The sequence below is a fragment of the Necator americanus genome, chromosome III (assembly GCF_031761385.1).
Source record: "Necator americanus strain Aroian chromosome III, whole genome shotgun sequence".
Classification (NCBI taxonomy): Eukaryota; Metazoa; Nematoda; class Chromadorea; order Rhabditida; family Ancylostomatidae; genus Necator; species Necator americanus.
In genome coordinates, this window is record NC_087373.1 from 28,352,746 (window position 1) to 28,367,919 (window position 15,174).

Here is a 15,174-nt window from a genome sequence, read left to right on the forward strand (position 1 = left end):
CCACCTCCTATTCAAAACTTTCTATTTTATTAGTCATGCTGCACTCTAAAACGGAATACACCTTCTTAAAGCATGGTATATGAATGAATGATTATTCCTATGAATAGCTTTATGAGATCGCGGTCGATAATGGTTCTGGACCTCCACGTAATGGAGCGCGAGAGACTATTATGCAGGCAGTTTTCATACTGTCTAAAGAGCCACACCAAACATCTACACCATTTCAGACGTGCCATTATTACGATACTCAAAGATTTTATGACGAAATTATCGCAGCAACACTGAAATTAACAATGCTATCAGTTTAGTTCACTAGGTGAATTTTTAAAAGTGTATTTACTACAGAAAAATTGATCTACTCTGTGTCTAGAAGTCTGTCTCTGTCTCTGCGTTTCGGACAAATCATTCTGCCAAAAACTGAACACAAATTATGAATTTGATTGTATTTCAAGTAGAAATAAGTAGCAGATATTGGTAAGATCTGCAAACGAAGTCGAAGGCAGAACTTCATGTTTTGATTTGTGAAGGTGGAAAGTGTCACGTGTCATTTTTCACTGGTTTGTATATCAGACTACCAAATGACCTTGCTGCTATTTGACAGGTTGAAGTGGAACCTTTTTCTTTCGTTTGTCTGCACCCACCTAAGTTGTTAAAAAATAAAACAAAACCTGCAGGCCCTATCAAATCAACCGCACGACAAAGCACCAGTGGAAAACTGACCAAGACCATTCTAGCTTTGACTAAAAATAAAGTGAAATCACGAGATAACGATAAACGTCTATGGTATAAATACACGTAACACGTGGCGGTATGTAATCCTTCTTCAGCATTCAATAAAAAGAAATATATTGACCAGCAAAACTTGGATCACTTTCCTACTAGCAATGTAGTCCTTTACCGTTCTGAATGATTCCGTGGTTACAAAATACAATAATGTTTACTAGTTTGGGAATGTCACTATTGGAAAGTTTTGTCTAGTATTTCTTGAATCACGCATACGTCTAGATCGTAGAGAAAGCTTAGGCTGACAATTTGAAGTTGTAGTATATTTCAAATTCCCAAACCTTCGCCAACCAAGAGAACAGCTAGAGAGGATACCTTTATTTTTTCTTGCATTTTCAATTCTTGAGGTCATATCTGCATTCTTAGATGTCGTTTAATCGTGTTGAAATTGTCTGTGGCCTAATTTTTTTAGAGTACAGGAGTAGGTACTAAGTACTTAATCAAGATTACTATACTGTATGCGGGAAACTCGGAAGACCTCTCTTCTTTCTTATTTTTATGACTTCTCATTATTTTTCGTGAATAATAATTCATGCATTGGATTACGTTGTTTTAATAGAACTCCTTCCACTTGTTTTTTTTTTCGTTTCCTTTGCTTTTCCTTAGAACCTAAGACTCTAATTTGAAGGGAAAAATTTTCTATCTCTGTTTCTTTCTGTAATTGTGCATAATTAGGGTTTGTTGTGATCGAAGTCGTAGTAAAATCCGAAAATCCGTCCTAGAAGAAGGCTAAATAGGCACAGTCGCACAAGAAATGCAGCACTAGTGGGAAGGAACTTCACTGACATCATGTGATCCTACCCATGCACTACTGTGCAATAAAAATCATAAAAAGCAAAACGAAAAGAGTTCCGGGAAGCTTTCGCGTACTGTAAGGGAAGTTCAGTGCCGCCCTCACTGCGAACGCATCGTGCCGTCATGTTACAACACGCTCTACGCCTGCTGCAACTCGACCACCTAAACACCTGAACTTCGAAATTTGCAGATTTTTTTCTGCGTTTATAATAAAACAAAGTTGAAGCACAGCTGAATATCGCAATGCTTTTCATTCATTCAGTAGTCACGGATGTTGCGGTCGCTTCATATATTTCAATGGTAAGATTAATTACTTTCTTAGCTATTACATGCATATAAACGTTTTCGGCATTACTTCGTCTTTGTGGCTGTGAAGTGATGCATATTGATGTCATAAATGCAATCTTGTAGTTCAGTCGGTAATCATAGCAAACAGTGGTCAGTCTAGAATTCACCTGGCAATGTAGTTTCAGCTCTATTTACAGTAGGGTCAAAACCACAAGAAGCACGTACGCGGTTGCGCACGCGTCTTCTCTTGAGGCGCTTCGGTGGAGCGAAGGAGTCCTTGCTGGCACCAACCATCGCTGCAGTTTACGACGGTCCCATCTCGGTCCCAACTCCTTCCTCCACCGCGCCGTTTCGAGCGCGTACGCATTCGCAGCAGAATGCCTGATTTTAGGAGTTTTGTAGTAGATATTTCTTCGTTAGCGTTCTCTGAGCAGAATGCCTGATTTTAGGAGTTTTCCGTTGCAAGATCTACTACAAAACAAACTACAGGTTTCTTCTGAAACATTGTGTACAACGTTAGCTAGTATTTTTTGGATCGCTACCGCTTCTGCCTCACTCACAAACAACCCGTGCCTTTTATATTGGACCTGATTTCACTGCAATCGACGTAATTTTGACCTGTACTGCGTTAGCTTTTAGGCACAAAAAAAAAGTCGAAGGAAGTGCTACTAGACTACTAGGTGCTAAAATCAGTTATTTAATAAAAAAAAATCACCATGTAAATCAGCATAAAAATCACTCGACATGAGAAGAACCAAGTTAATCAATTACCATCAAGATTGAGAGTGAAAGATTTGTGCGAGAACCGCTGTCCTTCCATAATGACTTCAATCACAATTGACCTTCAACAAACTCTGCGAATATTACATCTCACAATCACATAAGTATAGTTGGGTCAAAACGGCATGAAGTACGGACAGTTGCGTAAGCGGCTGCACTCGAAGCGGTCTAGTGGAGACAACGGTTGGAATCGAGATGGGACCATGGCACGCTGCAGAGGTGAGTAGCGGTAGCGATGATCCAAACACAACCGCAGCGCTTCACCACGCCGCTTCGAGCGCAGCCGCTTGCGCAACTGTCCGTGCTTCACGTCGTTTTGACCTAACTATATCAAGTGTAAGATATACGGCGTTGATCAATCCATACGAAATGAGAATTCGCCTATATGTTCGACTTTACTTCAAAACCATTCGAGGTTTATGAACGCGTGTGCAGCCCAAAAACCAAGCCAGTGTTATTTATCTTTCTGCACAGGTCTGGTGCCACTTTATCGGCCCCAGAGGGATGATGATTTGTTGGCACAAGGCGGATACGAACTTCTGGCCGTTCGTGTAGCCACAGTGAATATAAATATATTTGCATTTAAATACAACAGCCATCCAAAATTCCAAATACTGTCTCACTCCTTTTTCTTGATTTTAGATGTCTGAGAAGGAATCAAGTATAAGCAGATCATCTGTTTCAAGAAAAAAATCCAAACCACCTTCTTGGGTGAGCCAAAACTTCATATTCAAAGTATTGCAGCTTGGGAAAAAAGAACTGGAAGGAGAATTTTAAATCTTTCTCGAGAGAAACACTCTAGAACGTGTTGGTGGTACAAATAATTGTATAGTATAGTCGGGTCAAAACGAAATGAAGCACAGACAGCTGCGTAAGCGGTTGCACCCTCGAAGCGGTGCGGTGGAGACAGCAGTTGGAATCGAGGTGAGACTATGACGCAGTGATGGGTAGCGACAGCGAGGATCCTTACGCGATCCCAACCGCTACGCTCTACCGCACCGCTTCGAGCGGTGCCGCTTGCACAACTGTCCGTGCTTCATATCGTTCTGACCCAACTATATGGTCAAAACGAGATGAAGCACGTACGCAATTGCGTATGCGGCTTCTCTCGATGCGCTCCGGTGGAGTATAGCAGCTAAGGGCGTGGTGAAACCCTCACTGGCACCACCCATCGCTGCAGTTTACGACGGTCCCACCTCGGCTTCAACTGCTGCCTCACCCGCGCCGTCTCGAGCGCCTACGCAAATGCACCAGAACTACACTCGTGATTCATGTCGCCTTGATCCGACTGTCTAGTCCTGTCAAAGCGTTATGAATCACGAGAATAGTTAACTCTAACGGCTGCGCTCCAGCACACCTCTTCAAGCGAAACCGTTCATGCAACTGCACTGTACTTCATGTCGTTTTGACTATACTCTGCGAGGACCAAGATATGTACACGTCACTGTGATCAAATATCTACTATCTCTCCGTAAAGGAACTTTCTACCAACGCTTTTTTTATACTAACACTGTATAAAACCTCCATCGACCTCGAACACCATCCACTGAGCTGAGATGTGCACTGCATCAGAACTCTTTTGATCATCAGAATAGCGTTGGCGTTAGCTGATTTCGACTCGAGAATAATTGCTTGGAGTGAGCTTGTGCATCTGCCCCATCTCGTTGAAATCTCTTATGACGTTCCTAATACTGCATTTGCCAACATAACATAGTCGGGCCAAGACGATCTGCAGGTGCAATTGCGTAAGTGGCTGCTCTCGAAGCGATGCGGAGGACCGCAGTGGATAGGAGCAAGTGGATACCTTTGCTAGCTCCACTCATCGTTGCAGTTCGCGATGGTCACACTTCGACCCAACCGCGAGTTCCACCGCCCCTTCTCAAACCTAGCTGCTTGCGCGGGTGCACTGAGTTCATGTCTTTTTCACCCGACTGTACCCTTTCTCAAAAAATAAGCGAGGGGGGAGGGGGAGTGCATTTTCCATCATCTTAGATGTCGTTGCGTTATTGGTGTTTCTCCATCTTTTCATCCAACTCCTATGCTGTGAATCAAACTCGTTCGTAATAAATTCCATTATTTTCGCTCCGCGACTGCTTTAGCTACCCCAGTACAGTACTCTGACACCACATGTATTAGGGCCATAACGACATGCATCAGGGTGCAATTGTATACGCGGATTCTGTCGAGGCGGTGCGGTGGCGCGTAGCGGTTAGGAGCGAACTGGAACTCTTGCTGGCACCACCCATCACTGCAGTTTGCGAAGGTCCCACCTCGGTTGCTGCCTCTACAGCATCGTTTCGAGCGCGTGTGCAAATCCACCGCAACTACACTCCTGGTTTATGTCGTTTTGACTCAACTATAGAACCTGTCGGTAAGGCAAAGGTTAACGAAAAATTCACGTTCAATTTAATCTCAGTTTAATTGACATACTGTGGAATCGTAAATCAAACGTTAGCGATAATTTTGTAACAAAATTCTGTGTGTGTTACCACCTGCTCTCAGTACGTGGCTTCAATAGTATTCAATCTCTCTAGTAGCCTTAACATCATCAGACAGTCCAAACTGCTTCATCGTCCTTCCCACCTAATCATTCATCATTTCAGGTTTACAAAAACACACAAAGGAAATTGTCGGATATTCAAAAGGTACATATACTACTATGATCCAAGGATAGGTTCTATTGTTTAAGTCGGTTCATTCCAGGAATATGAGAGCGACAAAGGCGACCAAAAAGCATGGCCAGGTAGATTTTTTTTCTCCAAGAAATTGAAGAAGCCAAATTTGTTGATGTGTCAAGAGTACGGCATGAATCACCAGTGCACTTGCGGTGCATTTGCGTACGCGCTCGAAACGGCGCGGTAGAGGCAGCAGTTGGAAACAAGATGAGATCTTCCATAATTGCTAAGACTGCGGGGCACTATCGCAGAGAGGTCAGGGGTTTGGCCATAGGGCAAAGACTAGCTCCTACACTAGCCATTGCATTCATGTCCAAAGTAGAACTATTCATCCTGGAACGAAAACCTTTCTTGTACTGTCGCTATATTGATGACTGTTGCATTGCATGTCCCACTCAAGACGAGATGGACACTTGGTTCGAGCTTCTAAACCAGCAATCCCCTTACATACGGTTTACACGGGAGAAACCAAAAGAAAATTGCCTGTCCTTCCTTAATGTGGAAATACAACGGTGAGTGGAAGACACGATGGTTTCGAAAACCAAGTAGTAAAAACATATTAGTTCACTTTATGTTTTCTTGTTATGCCAACGAGGTTTGGGTGAAACTTTTTTATTAGCCCGACGTTTCGACAAACTCGTCTTTTTCAAAGACCTGAAAATGGTTCGAGGTCTTTGATACTATGCATATCCCATCAAACTCCTCCTCTCTCCTCGCCAACCTCCGATATTGTTCCAAGTACACCACGTAAGACCTTAAAAGGAAAACAACTGACCAGTTTCACCGACTAGCGGGGTTGGTAAACCACCGCGTTTTTAAAGACTGTCACCAAGGCGAATGTGATCTACGCACTGTGCAGTATCCTTAAGTACTGTGTGGATAACGTTAAGGAACTGCATGTGGGACAATCTTATAGCTCACAGAGTGTTACGAACGGCAAGAAGTCATTGGTAATTGATAAGCACTCATTTTTGTTATTCATGGACGGATTCCTGACGGAAATCCAGAACGCTTCCAATGCCTTCCTAGCAGATATTTCTTTCTCGTGCGCTAATATTGTACATTTTATTTCAAACTCATTCCCATCATGCCTAACGGTGTCATCGAACTCCCTCGCCTTTTACCAGCCAAATGTTCCTTGATACGCACGTTCAGCATCCTTCCAGTTTCTCCAATATAAATGGCGTTGCACGTTAGGCATTCTATTTGGTAAATAACTCCGATGTTCGCGCAATCACCGGCCTTACCGAATGGACAAACCACGCAACACTCTGACACGCATTGCCTATCGTAGAATCTATTGCGAACTAACTGTCGCTTGATGCTGTTGTTTGGGATGTTCATCAACACGACATCATCTTGCAGCTGTGCCCGCAAAAGAGTCCGGTGTATAGCAGCAGTTAAGGAGTCAGGGACGAAGGGGATGCACAAAGGAATTCTACCTTCACGTGGGATCCTCACTGTGTTGTTCGTAGTTCGAGATTGGGTGTTAGATTTCAATCTCGAGTAACCGTTTGAACTAGCTATGCTTGTGGCTAGTTTTAGTGATTCCTCCCGTTCTCTATCCCCTGTGCACATTGCTGTTGCTGTTTTGACCATATTTCGGATAATTGCCTTTTTCATGCCATTAGGGTGGGCTGACTTTGCGTTTATCAGTATGTTTTTCGAGCTTTCCTTGCGATACCATTTCACACTTGCAATGCCATTGTGTAGTTTTGTTTGAGCATTCAAACAAGGCAGCCAACCATCTTTTGGTTGGTCTCGAGTGAGTTTTATGTACTGCGATCGTTCACTCAGAATTCTAAAGCATTCGTCCATTTCGGATTGCGTTGATGTTATGATGAAGCAATCATCGATATAACGGCAGTGCATCTGTGGAAGACGTTCTATCACTGGTTGTTCTATTCTGCTCATAAAGCAAACGGCAAGAACTGGAGCAAGCCTTCGGCCCATAGCAAATCCTCTTATTTGAGAGGAATATTTTCCTGGCCATTTAAAAATATTGCACTGGAGGCATTCGTTGATCAGGATCATTAAGCGTTGCTTGCTTAGACCAAAGGTTTCTATACTACGGCCGTGTCTATCTAGCATTTCAGATAACGCTTGTAACGCCTGTTTGTTTTGAACGTTTGTGTACAAAGACGTCACGTCAAACGACTCCATGACACAATTTTGTTTGAATCTGGCATTTTGAGACGTTCAAGGAATTGTGAACTGCTTGATAGATGAGAAGACACTTTTGGTAGTAGCTGACTCACAATTCTATTCAGAATGCCTAACGTGCAACGCCATTTATATTGGAGAAACTGGAAGGATGCTGAACGTGCGTATCAAGGAACATTTGGCTGGTAAAAGGCGAGGGAGTTCGATGACACCGTTAGGCATGATGGGAATGAGTTTGAAATAAAATGTACAATATTAGCGCACGAGAAAGAAATATCTGCTAGGAAGGCATTGGAAGCGTTCTGGATTTCCGTCAGGAATCCGTCCATGAATAACAAAAATGAGTGCTTATCAATTACCAATGACTTCTTGCCGTTCGTAACACTCTGTGAGCTATAAGATTGTCCCACATGCAGTTCCTTAACGTTATCCACACAGTACTTAAGGATACTGCACAGTGCGTAGATCACATTCGCCTTGGTGACAGTCTTTAAAAACGCGGTGGTTTACCAACCCCGCTAGTCGGTGAAACTGGTCAGTTGTTTTCCTTTTAAGGTCTTACGTGGTGTACTTGGAACAATATCGGAGGTTGGCGAGGAGAGAGGAGGAGTTTGATGGGATATGCATAGTATCAAAGACCTCGAACCATTTTCAGGTCTTTGAAAAAGACGAGTTTGTCGAAACGTCGGGCCAATAAAAAAGTTTCACCCAAACCTCGTTGGCATAACAAGAAAACATAAAAACACTATCAAATGCAGAGGTTTCAAGAAGAGAGGACTTGGAGAATATTAGTTCACTGTTTTTCAGCTCACCCTTGGGAAACAAAGAAATCGGTCATTCGGAACATGTTTAGAACAGCCGTAAGGGTGACATCTGATGTCCAGGAGCGGATCGATGCGGTTAACCTAGCGCATCGAATCGCAACATCTAATGGTTACATTGCTGATGTACCTCGAAGGCCAGGTCTTATTGCGCAGCGAGATTATGCCAAGGTGGATGACTCCAAAGAGATCAATTTCTGCTTGCCTTTCATAACCGACGACCTGACTAAGGCGATAAGGGCCAGTCTGGTTAGGTGTGGTCTCGATGATCAAGCGAAAGTTATGGAAATACCTCCCACAAATCTCTAGAAGCAGTTACTGCGAAACGATCGCATTTGCCTGAGTCAGAACTGTATAATATGTCAATTTGGTAAGGCAGACGACTGCATGGTCTCTGGTGTAGTTTATTTGATTTCGTGCAAAACATGTGGCGAACAATGTATTGGCGAAACTGAACGACCTCTTTGCGTTCGTATTAAAGAACATCTAGATGGGATGAAACATTCAAATGCAGCAACCCCTCTTGAAACCCATCGCAGAACATGTCATGAAAATGCTCCCTTGTGCATAACTGCCACGGTCATCGTACGAATCCGAAATTGTGGCTAGCAGAGCTTTAGAGGCGTTTTGGATTAACGCTAAAAGTCCAGGATGAATAGAAAGGAAGAATGCATAGCCGTGACCAACGAGCTGGCTCTGTATCCAGACTTTTGCGGGTTTTGATCTACGGGGTCATATGCCGGTCGCATCCTAATTAGTATTAGCGGAGCGGTTTTATCACGCGGAGGTCCGCTAATATTACGGCAACGCAGCTACCTAGGTAAGCACAACTGTTTGGACTCTATTGGCTTCGATTTTAAATGTGGCGTCTTAGAGAATGATGACCTGTTCTAGATGAGGCATTTGAGAGGATATATCACGAATGATCTGACTTGGCTTTGACGAACAATCTTGGCTGTTGCTTAAATTGGACTATCGACAAGGTGTGATTATCGCAAACTACAGCGATGGATTGTGCCAGCATGGGTTTCACCAGGCCGCTACGCTCCACCGAAGACTGAGAGAAGCCGCATACGCAATTGCGTACATGTTTCATGTCGTTTGACCCTGCTATATAGTTCATATTCTGTTATGTATTACAAATAAGAGAGTGGATTTCAAACAATATGTACTCAACTTATTGTGTTATGGTCGGCTCGAAACAATCCGAAGCTGTATGCAGTTGCGTAAGCAGCTGCGCTCAATGCGAAAAAAAATGTTGCTAGCAAGCGTCCCTCTTCGGACCCTAACGTTCAACTGCACCGCGTCGAGCGCAGCCTCTAGCGCGACTCAACCGAACTCAGGTCGTTTTGTGTAGACTAAACCAATCAAATTGTATAATCGAAGCTGGTCACAATGAGTTTTCTCTAGTCTTACGCATGGCTGATCGACTATTTCTTCTTGAAGAACATGCAATGATGCTTGATAGAAAAGGTCTTTGACGAGTAAGCAGTCCTTAAAACTGCCCCTAAATGTTTCGATGCATATAGACTCAGTCACTCCCCACTTTTCACATTACATTTCGCAATCAGCTTTATCTGATAGACGTTATATGGTTGGAGAGGCATGCAAGGCAGTCTTACGGTAGTGATCAAGTTCAGTTCTGCGATGTACCGCAGTCGATAAGAGGTTCGGCTACGACTGCACGATCGATGGTTTAAACTGCCCTAATGCATATGCATACGATAAACCAGTGCTGAACTTATTTGGTAGAATAACAGGACTGACTTGCAAACCACTAACCTAAGTCATTTTAAGGCTGTACAATCACGTTCATGAACCTCAAGCGATTCTGAATTGAGGTCGAAGGCGTAGGAGACAACCTAACTTGATTGATCAACGTCGTGCAATCGTCCCTTTAATACTTTGAGACCAACCCCTTAATACTTGGAAACACGTTATTGGTGCATTCTTAGAGGAGAACCCAAATACCTCAATCTTCTTTCCAGTTTCCAACATATGCAGTTCTAGGGGACCATCTGAGAGCTGCAGCTGACTTCGGACTGAAGGCGCTTGTTTTCGGTCTTCTACAATTCTACAATTCTCATATTGGAGCTAAAATTGGGGTCTATGAGCACCATGGGGGCGAATGTAGCGCAGTCGGTTAGAGGTTCTGCTGTCTGCACAAAAGATCGGAGGATCAAATTCACCCTCGTGTTCACCAAGCCTCTCATCTCTCCGGATAAATTGGTACCAAAATTATCTGAGAGGATACAAACACTGACTTGACACATCGTTTATCTCCCGCAAGTCACTGTGTAGGCCAGTTAGACGTTCGTAAAACCTCAAACGATTCTGAATTGAAGTGAACGTGACGGCGCATCCTAAGCGGAATAATTAACGCCGTACACTTTATCATTTATGCTGTGTGAGGATGTATGTATGAGCTCTTAATCCTTGACTTTACCATGAGTTGTAAAGCTAAGGATTAAGGGTGAAATGCTTGGCATTGGTTAGTCTCTTTTAGATGCTCCGACGCCTACGACTTCGGCTCAGAGTCATGGAGACTTACGAACACGTGTGCAGACTGTACATTGACTTGTGGCTGGCAACTTCTTTATCAAATAGGTTACCTTTCCATCCGGACAAGACTGCTTCTTTCTTACCTCCAACTGAAAGATAAGATGCTTGGGTGAACGTGAGCGGTTTAGATCCACCAACTACGCAAACCCCTTGCCAACTCGCCACTTCCTCTCGTAAATTGTAGCAGTAGCGGTGTGAATACGTTATAGAAATCTAAGCAGGATCGCTAGACTATCGCTAGACTGACATTAGATATAACTATAGCCGAACCCAGTACTAGCACTATACTACACTACTACATACGTATACTGCCAATTGACCAGATTAAGCTTACATAGTATTATTCTAACTTTTTTCAAGTCTTTCTAGGTGAAACGGAGACAAAATTGCCGAAGAATGAAAGCTGCGGATCAGCTTTCTTTGAAGCAATGGTACTAAGTGGACTCATACTTTCTAGTGATTCGCTTTTTTTCTTCCCATTTTACGCATTAGCAAATGGAGGATGTAAGTTCATTTGAATTCATAGAACAACTTTTTGATCTGAAAATTTTTTCTTAGATTTTTTCTTGATAATATACTTCATTATCGGATTATTTATTGTTTTCCCACTTGTACACTTGGAAATGTTTGTTTCTCAGTTCACACAAAGTGGAATTCTGAAGTCTATGCGTCTTTATGGAAGTATTTATACAGGTTCCGTCAACATTTATAAGATATCTAATTGTGCTTTCATGTCCTCACGTAGCAGAACTGCCTTGCTACTTTTTTCTCTATTCTACTTTTTTTTCTAAAAATGGAATGTTATAATCCTGGAAACAGTTCATCTAATCCCACATTCGCAAAAAACACCAGTTTTTTTTTAAAGGTATTGGAGTCATTATCGTTGTGTTGTCTGCACTTAATGAGCACGTCATTTTATACAACGAATACTTTTTGATAAAACATATGGGAAATGTTGCTGATGATCTTCGTCAAGTTGTTGACTGTAGGAGCGGGCATGTACACAACGGTAACTTTTTGTCATTTTTTCATGGATGATAACATTGCACAGGTATAAAGTATAAATTAAATTGACGAAAAGAATAATGAGAACGTAATAACCAGATTTCAGAAGTGTTCCCCATTTATTGACCGTTCGGTTTACAGGTTCGAACTGTTTATCATCATACAATGATCACCAGTGTAGGTTAAAAGGATATCGTTTTTTCTTCATTAACGGCAAATGCACGGATAATAAAGAATCTACTCCAATTATTAATCCAGAAATAGCAACGCTCAGTTATGCGGAGTAAGTTCCCTTCATTACTGTAATTAGAGGACGCAAAAATTGCAGAAATCTGATAATGCAAAGATCAAACTGCACTGGCTGGTGGATTAAAGGCAGCACTTCACTCAAAAACGACGGGAGGAGTCCTATCGATCGAGTTTTCCTACGAAGCACCGTGTCACGTATTCGAACGCAAGCATACGCGCTGAGTGTGTCAGAGAGCGGGAGAGAGAGCGTCAGCAGCACATAGGTAGTGTCGTGCCCCGGGTCCGCTCTGAGAAGGAGCAGCGGGCATCGGTGGGGGATCCAGGGCCGACTGCCCGGATCCGGAGGGGCCCTGCGCTGGGCTAGCCACCGGAAGGCGGCCTAGCCCCTCCGAACCCTGCGGGCTCGATCTGAGGGTCCCTTCCCCCTGCCCCCACTCTCCCTTTGGAGGCCTCAGGGCTGCCCCCTTGACCCCACGCCCCAGTATATTTCCTAGGGTGCAATGCGGTTAAAAGGGTTTTACGAATAGGGTTTATCCTTAAGACATCAATACACGACACGGCACGCACAAATACACACGACATAAGGTGGATCAATGGAGGGGCCAGTCATGGCTAGATGGTCAAGTGGTTCTCGGCGGCAGATGGATTAGGGTTGCGGTTCGGACCCTGTGGGCAGCCAGCCAGGAAAGGGTTGTTGCGGTGGTGGTGTGGTGGTGCGGCTATCGAACGAGGCGGGATGTAACGCGACGCAACACGACACCACGAATAATGCGGATAAGAGACTGGACCGAGATCGGGAGAGTGGCGAAAAAGAAGTAGAGCTGGAACCCCGACTGCTCGGTGCCAGCACTTATATATGACGGCCGCGTGGGAAGGCTACCGTAATACATTGCCATTGGCAATGTTTTTCGGCGCGCGAGAACTGCGGCCGGCTGGCTGGGAAAGTCGTGCCGGGCACGACACTGGGGGCGGCCGAAAAGAACCGCTAGGGCGAAGATGGAGGCCTGATGGTACTGGCCACAAGTGGAACCCCGAAGGGCCAATGGTTGCCGAGAACCGATCACCTACGAGTCAGACAAACACAACCTACGGGTTATTCTAGCTGCCGCCCATGCTTACCTAAGACTACCCTACAGGACGGCAGGTGTATGCCCGCAGGCAAAGGTATTGCCTGATGACGACGTAGACGACTCGTGGCGTTGTACTGGTTCGCTCGACAAGTGGTTGACCATGAAGACGACGTTGAATAGGAGGAGACGGCGACGTGCAGCGGCTCGACATATACAACAACGACTTGACATGGCTTCAGCGGCTCGACATGACGGTGGCTATACATGGATGGTGGACAGTGGGACCCACTTAGTACCTGGAACATGAAGAATTGATGGATTTTCCTAGGAGGGCCAGGGTGAGGTTGTGAGGAAGAATTTAGCATTCCTCACTGCGGTTTTTCCTGAGGAAGGTGAAAGTCCCATGTCGAAAGGTGGCGTCGAGCAAATGAAGGGGATCATTAATTGGTCCCTTCCCTCACAAAGGTGGGCCGTACAACTGTGGTGGCGATAAGAATGGTGGTAAGTGCGGTGGTGAAGATGGTTTCTTATGTCGTGATGAGATGGTAGATGGAATGTCGCCGTGTGTTGGTTGACTGCAGATGGTAAAGGTGGTATGTGGTTTGTGGCAGGATGTTTTGGTGAGATGGCATGTGGTTATGATATGGTAAGATGGCATGGTATGTGGTAAGGTGGTAGAAATGGATCGTATTGACGTGACAACGGATAAGAAATGGATGAGCAAATAAAGGGTAGATGGATAAGCGGCAGCACCTAAGTGGATAAGTACCACGTAGTTAACTTGAGTAGACCCGTCTGAGGGAAAGGATAAGGGTTAGATAAGAGTAACAAAAATAAACTTAAAAGAATGACTTCTATGTGAGGAAATGAAGGGCGGAGCGCTATTGCGCAATAACTATAGAGATATTACGAAATAAGAGAAAACTTCAAAAAGATGAGTGTTAGACTACAAATCTAAGATAATGAGTAATGTACTACGAGAAAAACATATAACTACATACTATGATAAAGGAGGAAGAAAAACAGAAACAACTAAATGATAATAATAAAGGAAGAAAAACATAATGTGCAAAGGTATGATAAAGAGGAGAATGTAAGAAAAGTGAAAGATGGAAGAAATTGGTTACAAGGAATGAATAACAAAGGTGCTGCAATAGATGGTGAGAAGGTAAAAGGAGTGATAAACACGAGTACGATACAAGGGAACACGAAAAAGTAAAAACTGGATGAAAAAGGGTGGCTTACGTGCGGTTGCGACGGTGACGCCAAAGAGTAGGATGGATTTCACAACCAACCAAAGGTACGCTAACTACCGTGATACTGGTCCTAGACGAAGAGGGTGGATTGGAGCGCAAAAACTCGAGGGTGAGTAAGAAATGGCTGCACAGTCGACGAAAGGGTATAGGAGTGCAGATTAGGACGCGGACCAATGCGGTGCGAAGCGGCATGGTGCGGAAAGGTGCGTTGGTATGCGGAAGAATGCGGCAGGGCGCGGAAGGATGCGGAGGGATGCGGTAGGGTGCGGAAGAGTGGGAAGGGATGCGGTAGGATGCGAAAGGGTGCGCAAGGATACGGTGGGTTGCGGAAGGATGCGGAAGGTGCGGAAAGGGCGAAAATAGTGGAATAAAGTGGTAATTAAGTGGTAAACGTGGAAATAAACGGTAAGACGTGGGAAACGTGGCTAGAGGTGGTAACAAGGGATAAAACACAACAATACAAGAAATGGTAAAGTGGTATGTAAAGTGGAATAAAATGCAATGGAAATGGCACCGAAAGCAAAAAAGACATAAAACTAAAGGCTAAAAAAGCATCAAACGAGAAAACAAAAAGCACAAAATACTGAAGCAAGTAAATACTCACGCTCGCTTCGTACCAAGTGCGAATCGTACTCGTCTGGCTGCTCGTGGTGGTTGGATCCGTGTGGGTTGCAGTTGTTGGCGGCTCTTCTTCGGTCGTGGGTCTTCCTTTGCGGAAATCTCCAAT

At 44.1% G+C, this 15,174-nt stretch overlaps 2 protein-coding genes across 3 annotated transcripts; one reads left to right on the forward strand and one right to left on the reverse strand.

The window, feature by feature from the left end:
- Positions 1-1,821: 1,821 nt before the first annotated feature.
- Positions 1,822-13,498, forward strand: RB195_011219 (uncharacterized protein; the record flags this gene model as incomplete). 2 transcript variants are annotated; one of them, XM_064192542.1, is made up of 10 exons in its annotated part: positions 2,842-3,061; positions 3,121-3,206; positions 3,289-3,357; positions 5,250-5,291; positions 5,350-5,389; positions 11,237-11,371; positions 11,426-11,560; positions 11,733-11,876; positions 12,014-12,155; positions 13,258-13,498. In XM_064192542.1, 10 exons carry the CDS (start codon positions 2,842-2,844, stop codon positions 13,496-13,498), a joined length of 1,254 nt encoding a protein of 417 aa, XP_064050126.1. The 2 variants fall into 2 exon arrangements, with proteins under 2 accessions (XP_064050125.1, XP_064050126.1); XM_064192543.1 differs by lacking the exons at positions 2,842-3,061; positions 3,121-3,206 and adding an exon at positions 1,822-1,878.
- Positions 6,387-7,193, reverse strand: RB195_011220 (uncharacterized protein; the record flags this gene model as incomplete). The annotated part of the gene is made up of 1 exon (XM_064192544.1): positions 6,387-7,193. The coding sequence occupies one exon, from the start codon at positions 7,191-7,193 to the stop codon at positions 6,387-6,389; it is 807 nt and encodes a 268-aa protein (XP_064050127.1).
- Positions 13,499-15,174: the final 1,676 nt, after the last annotated feature.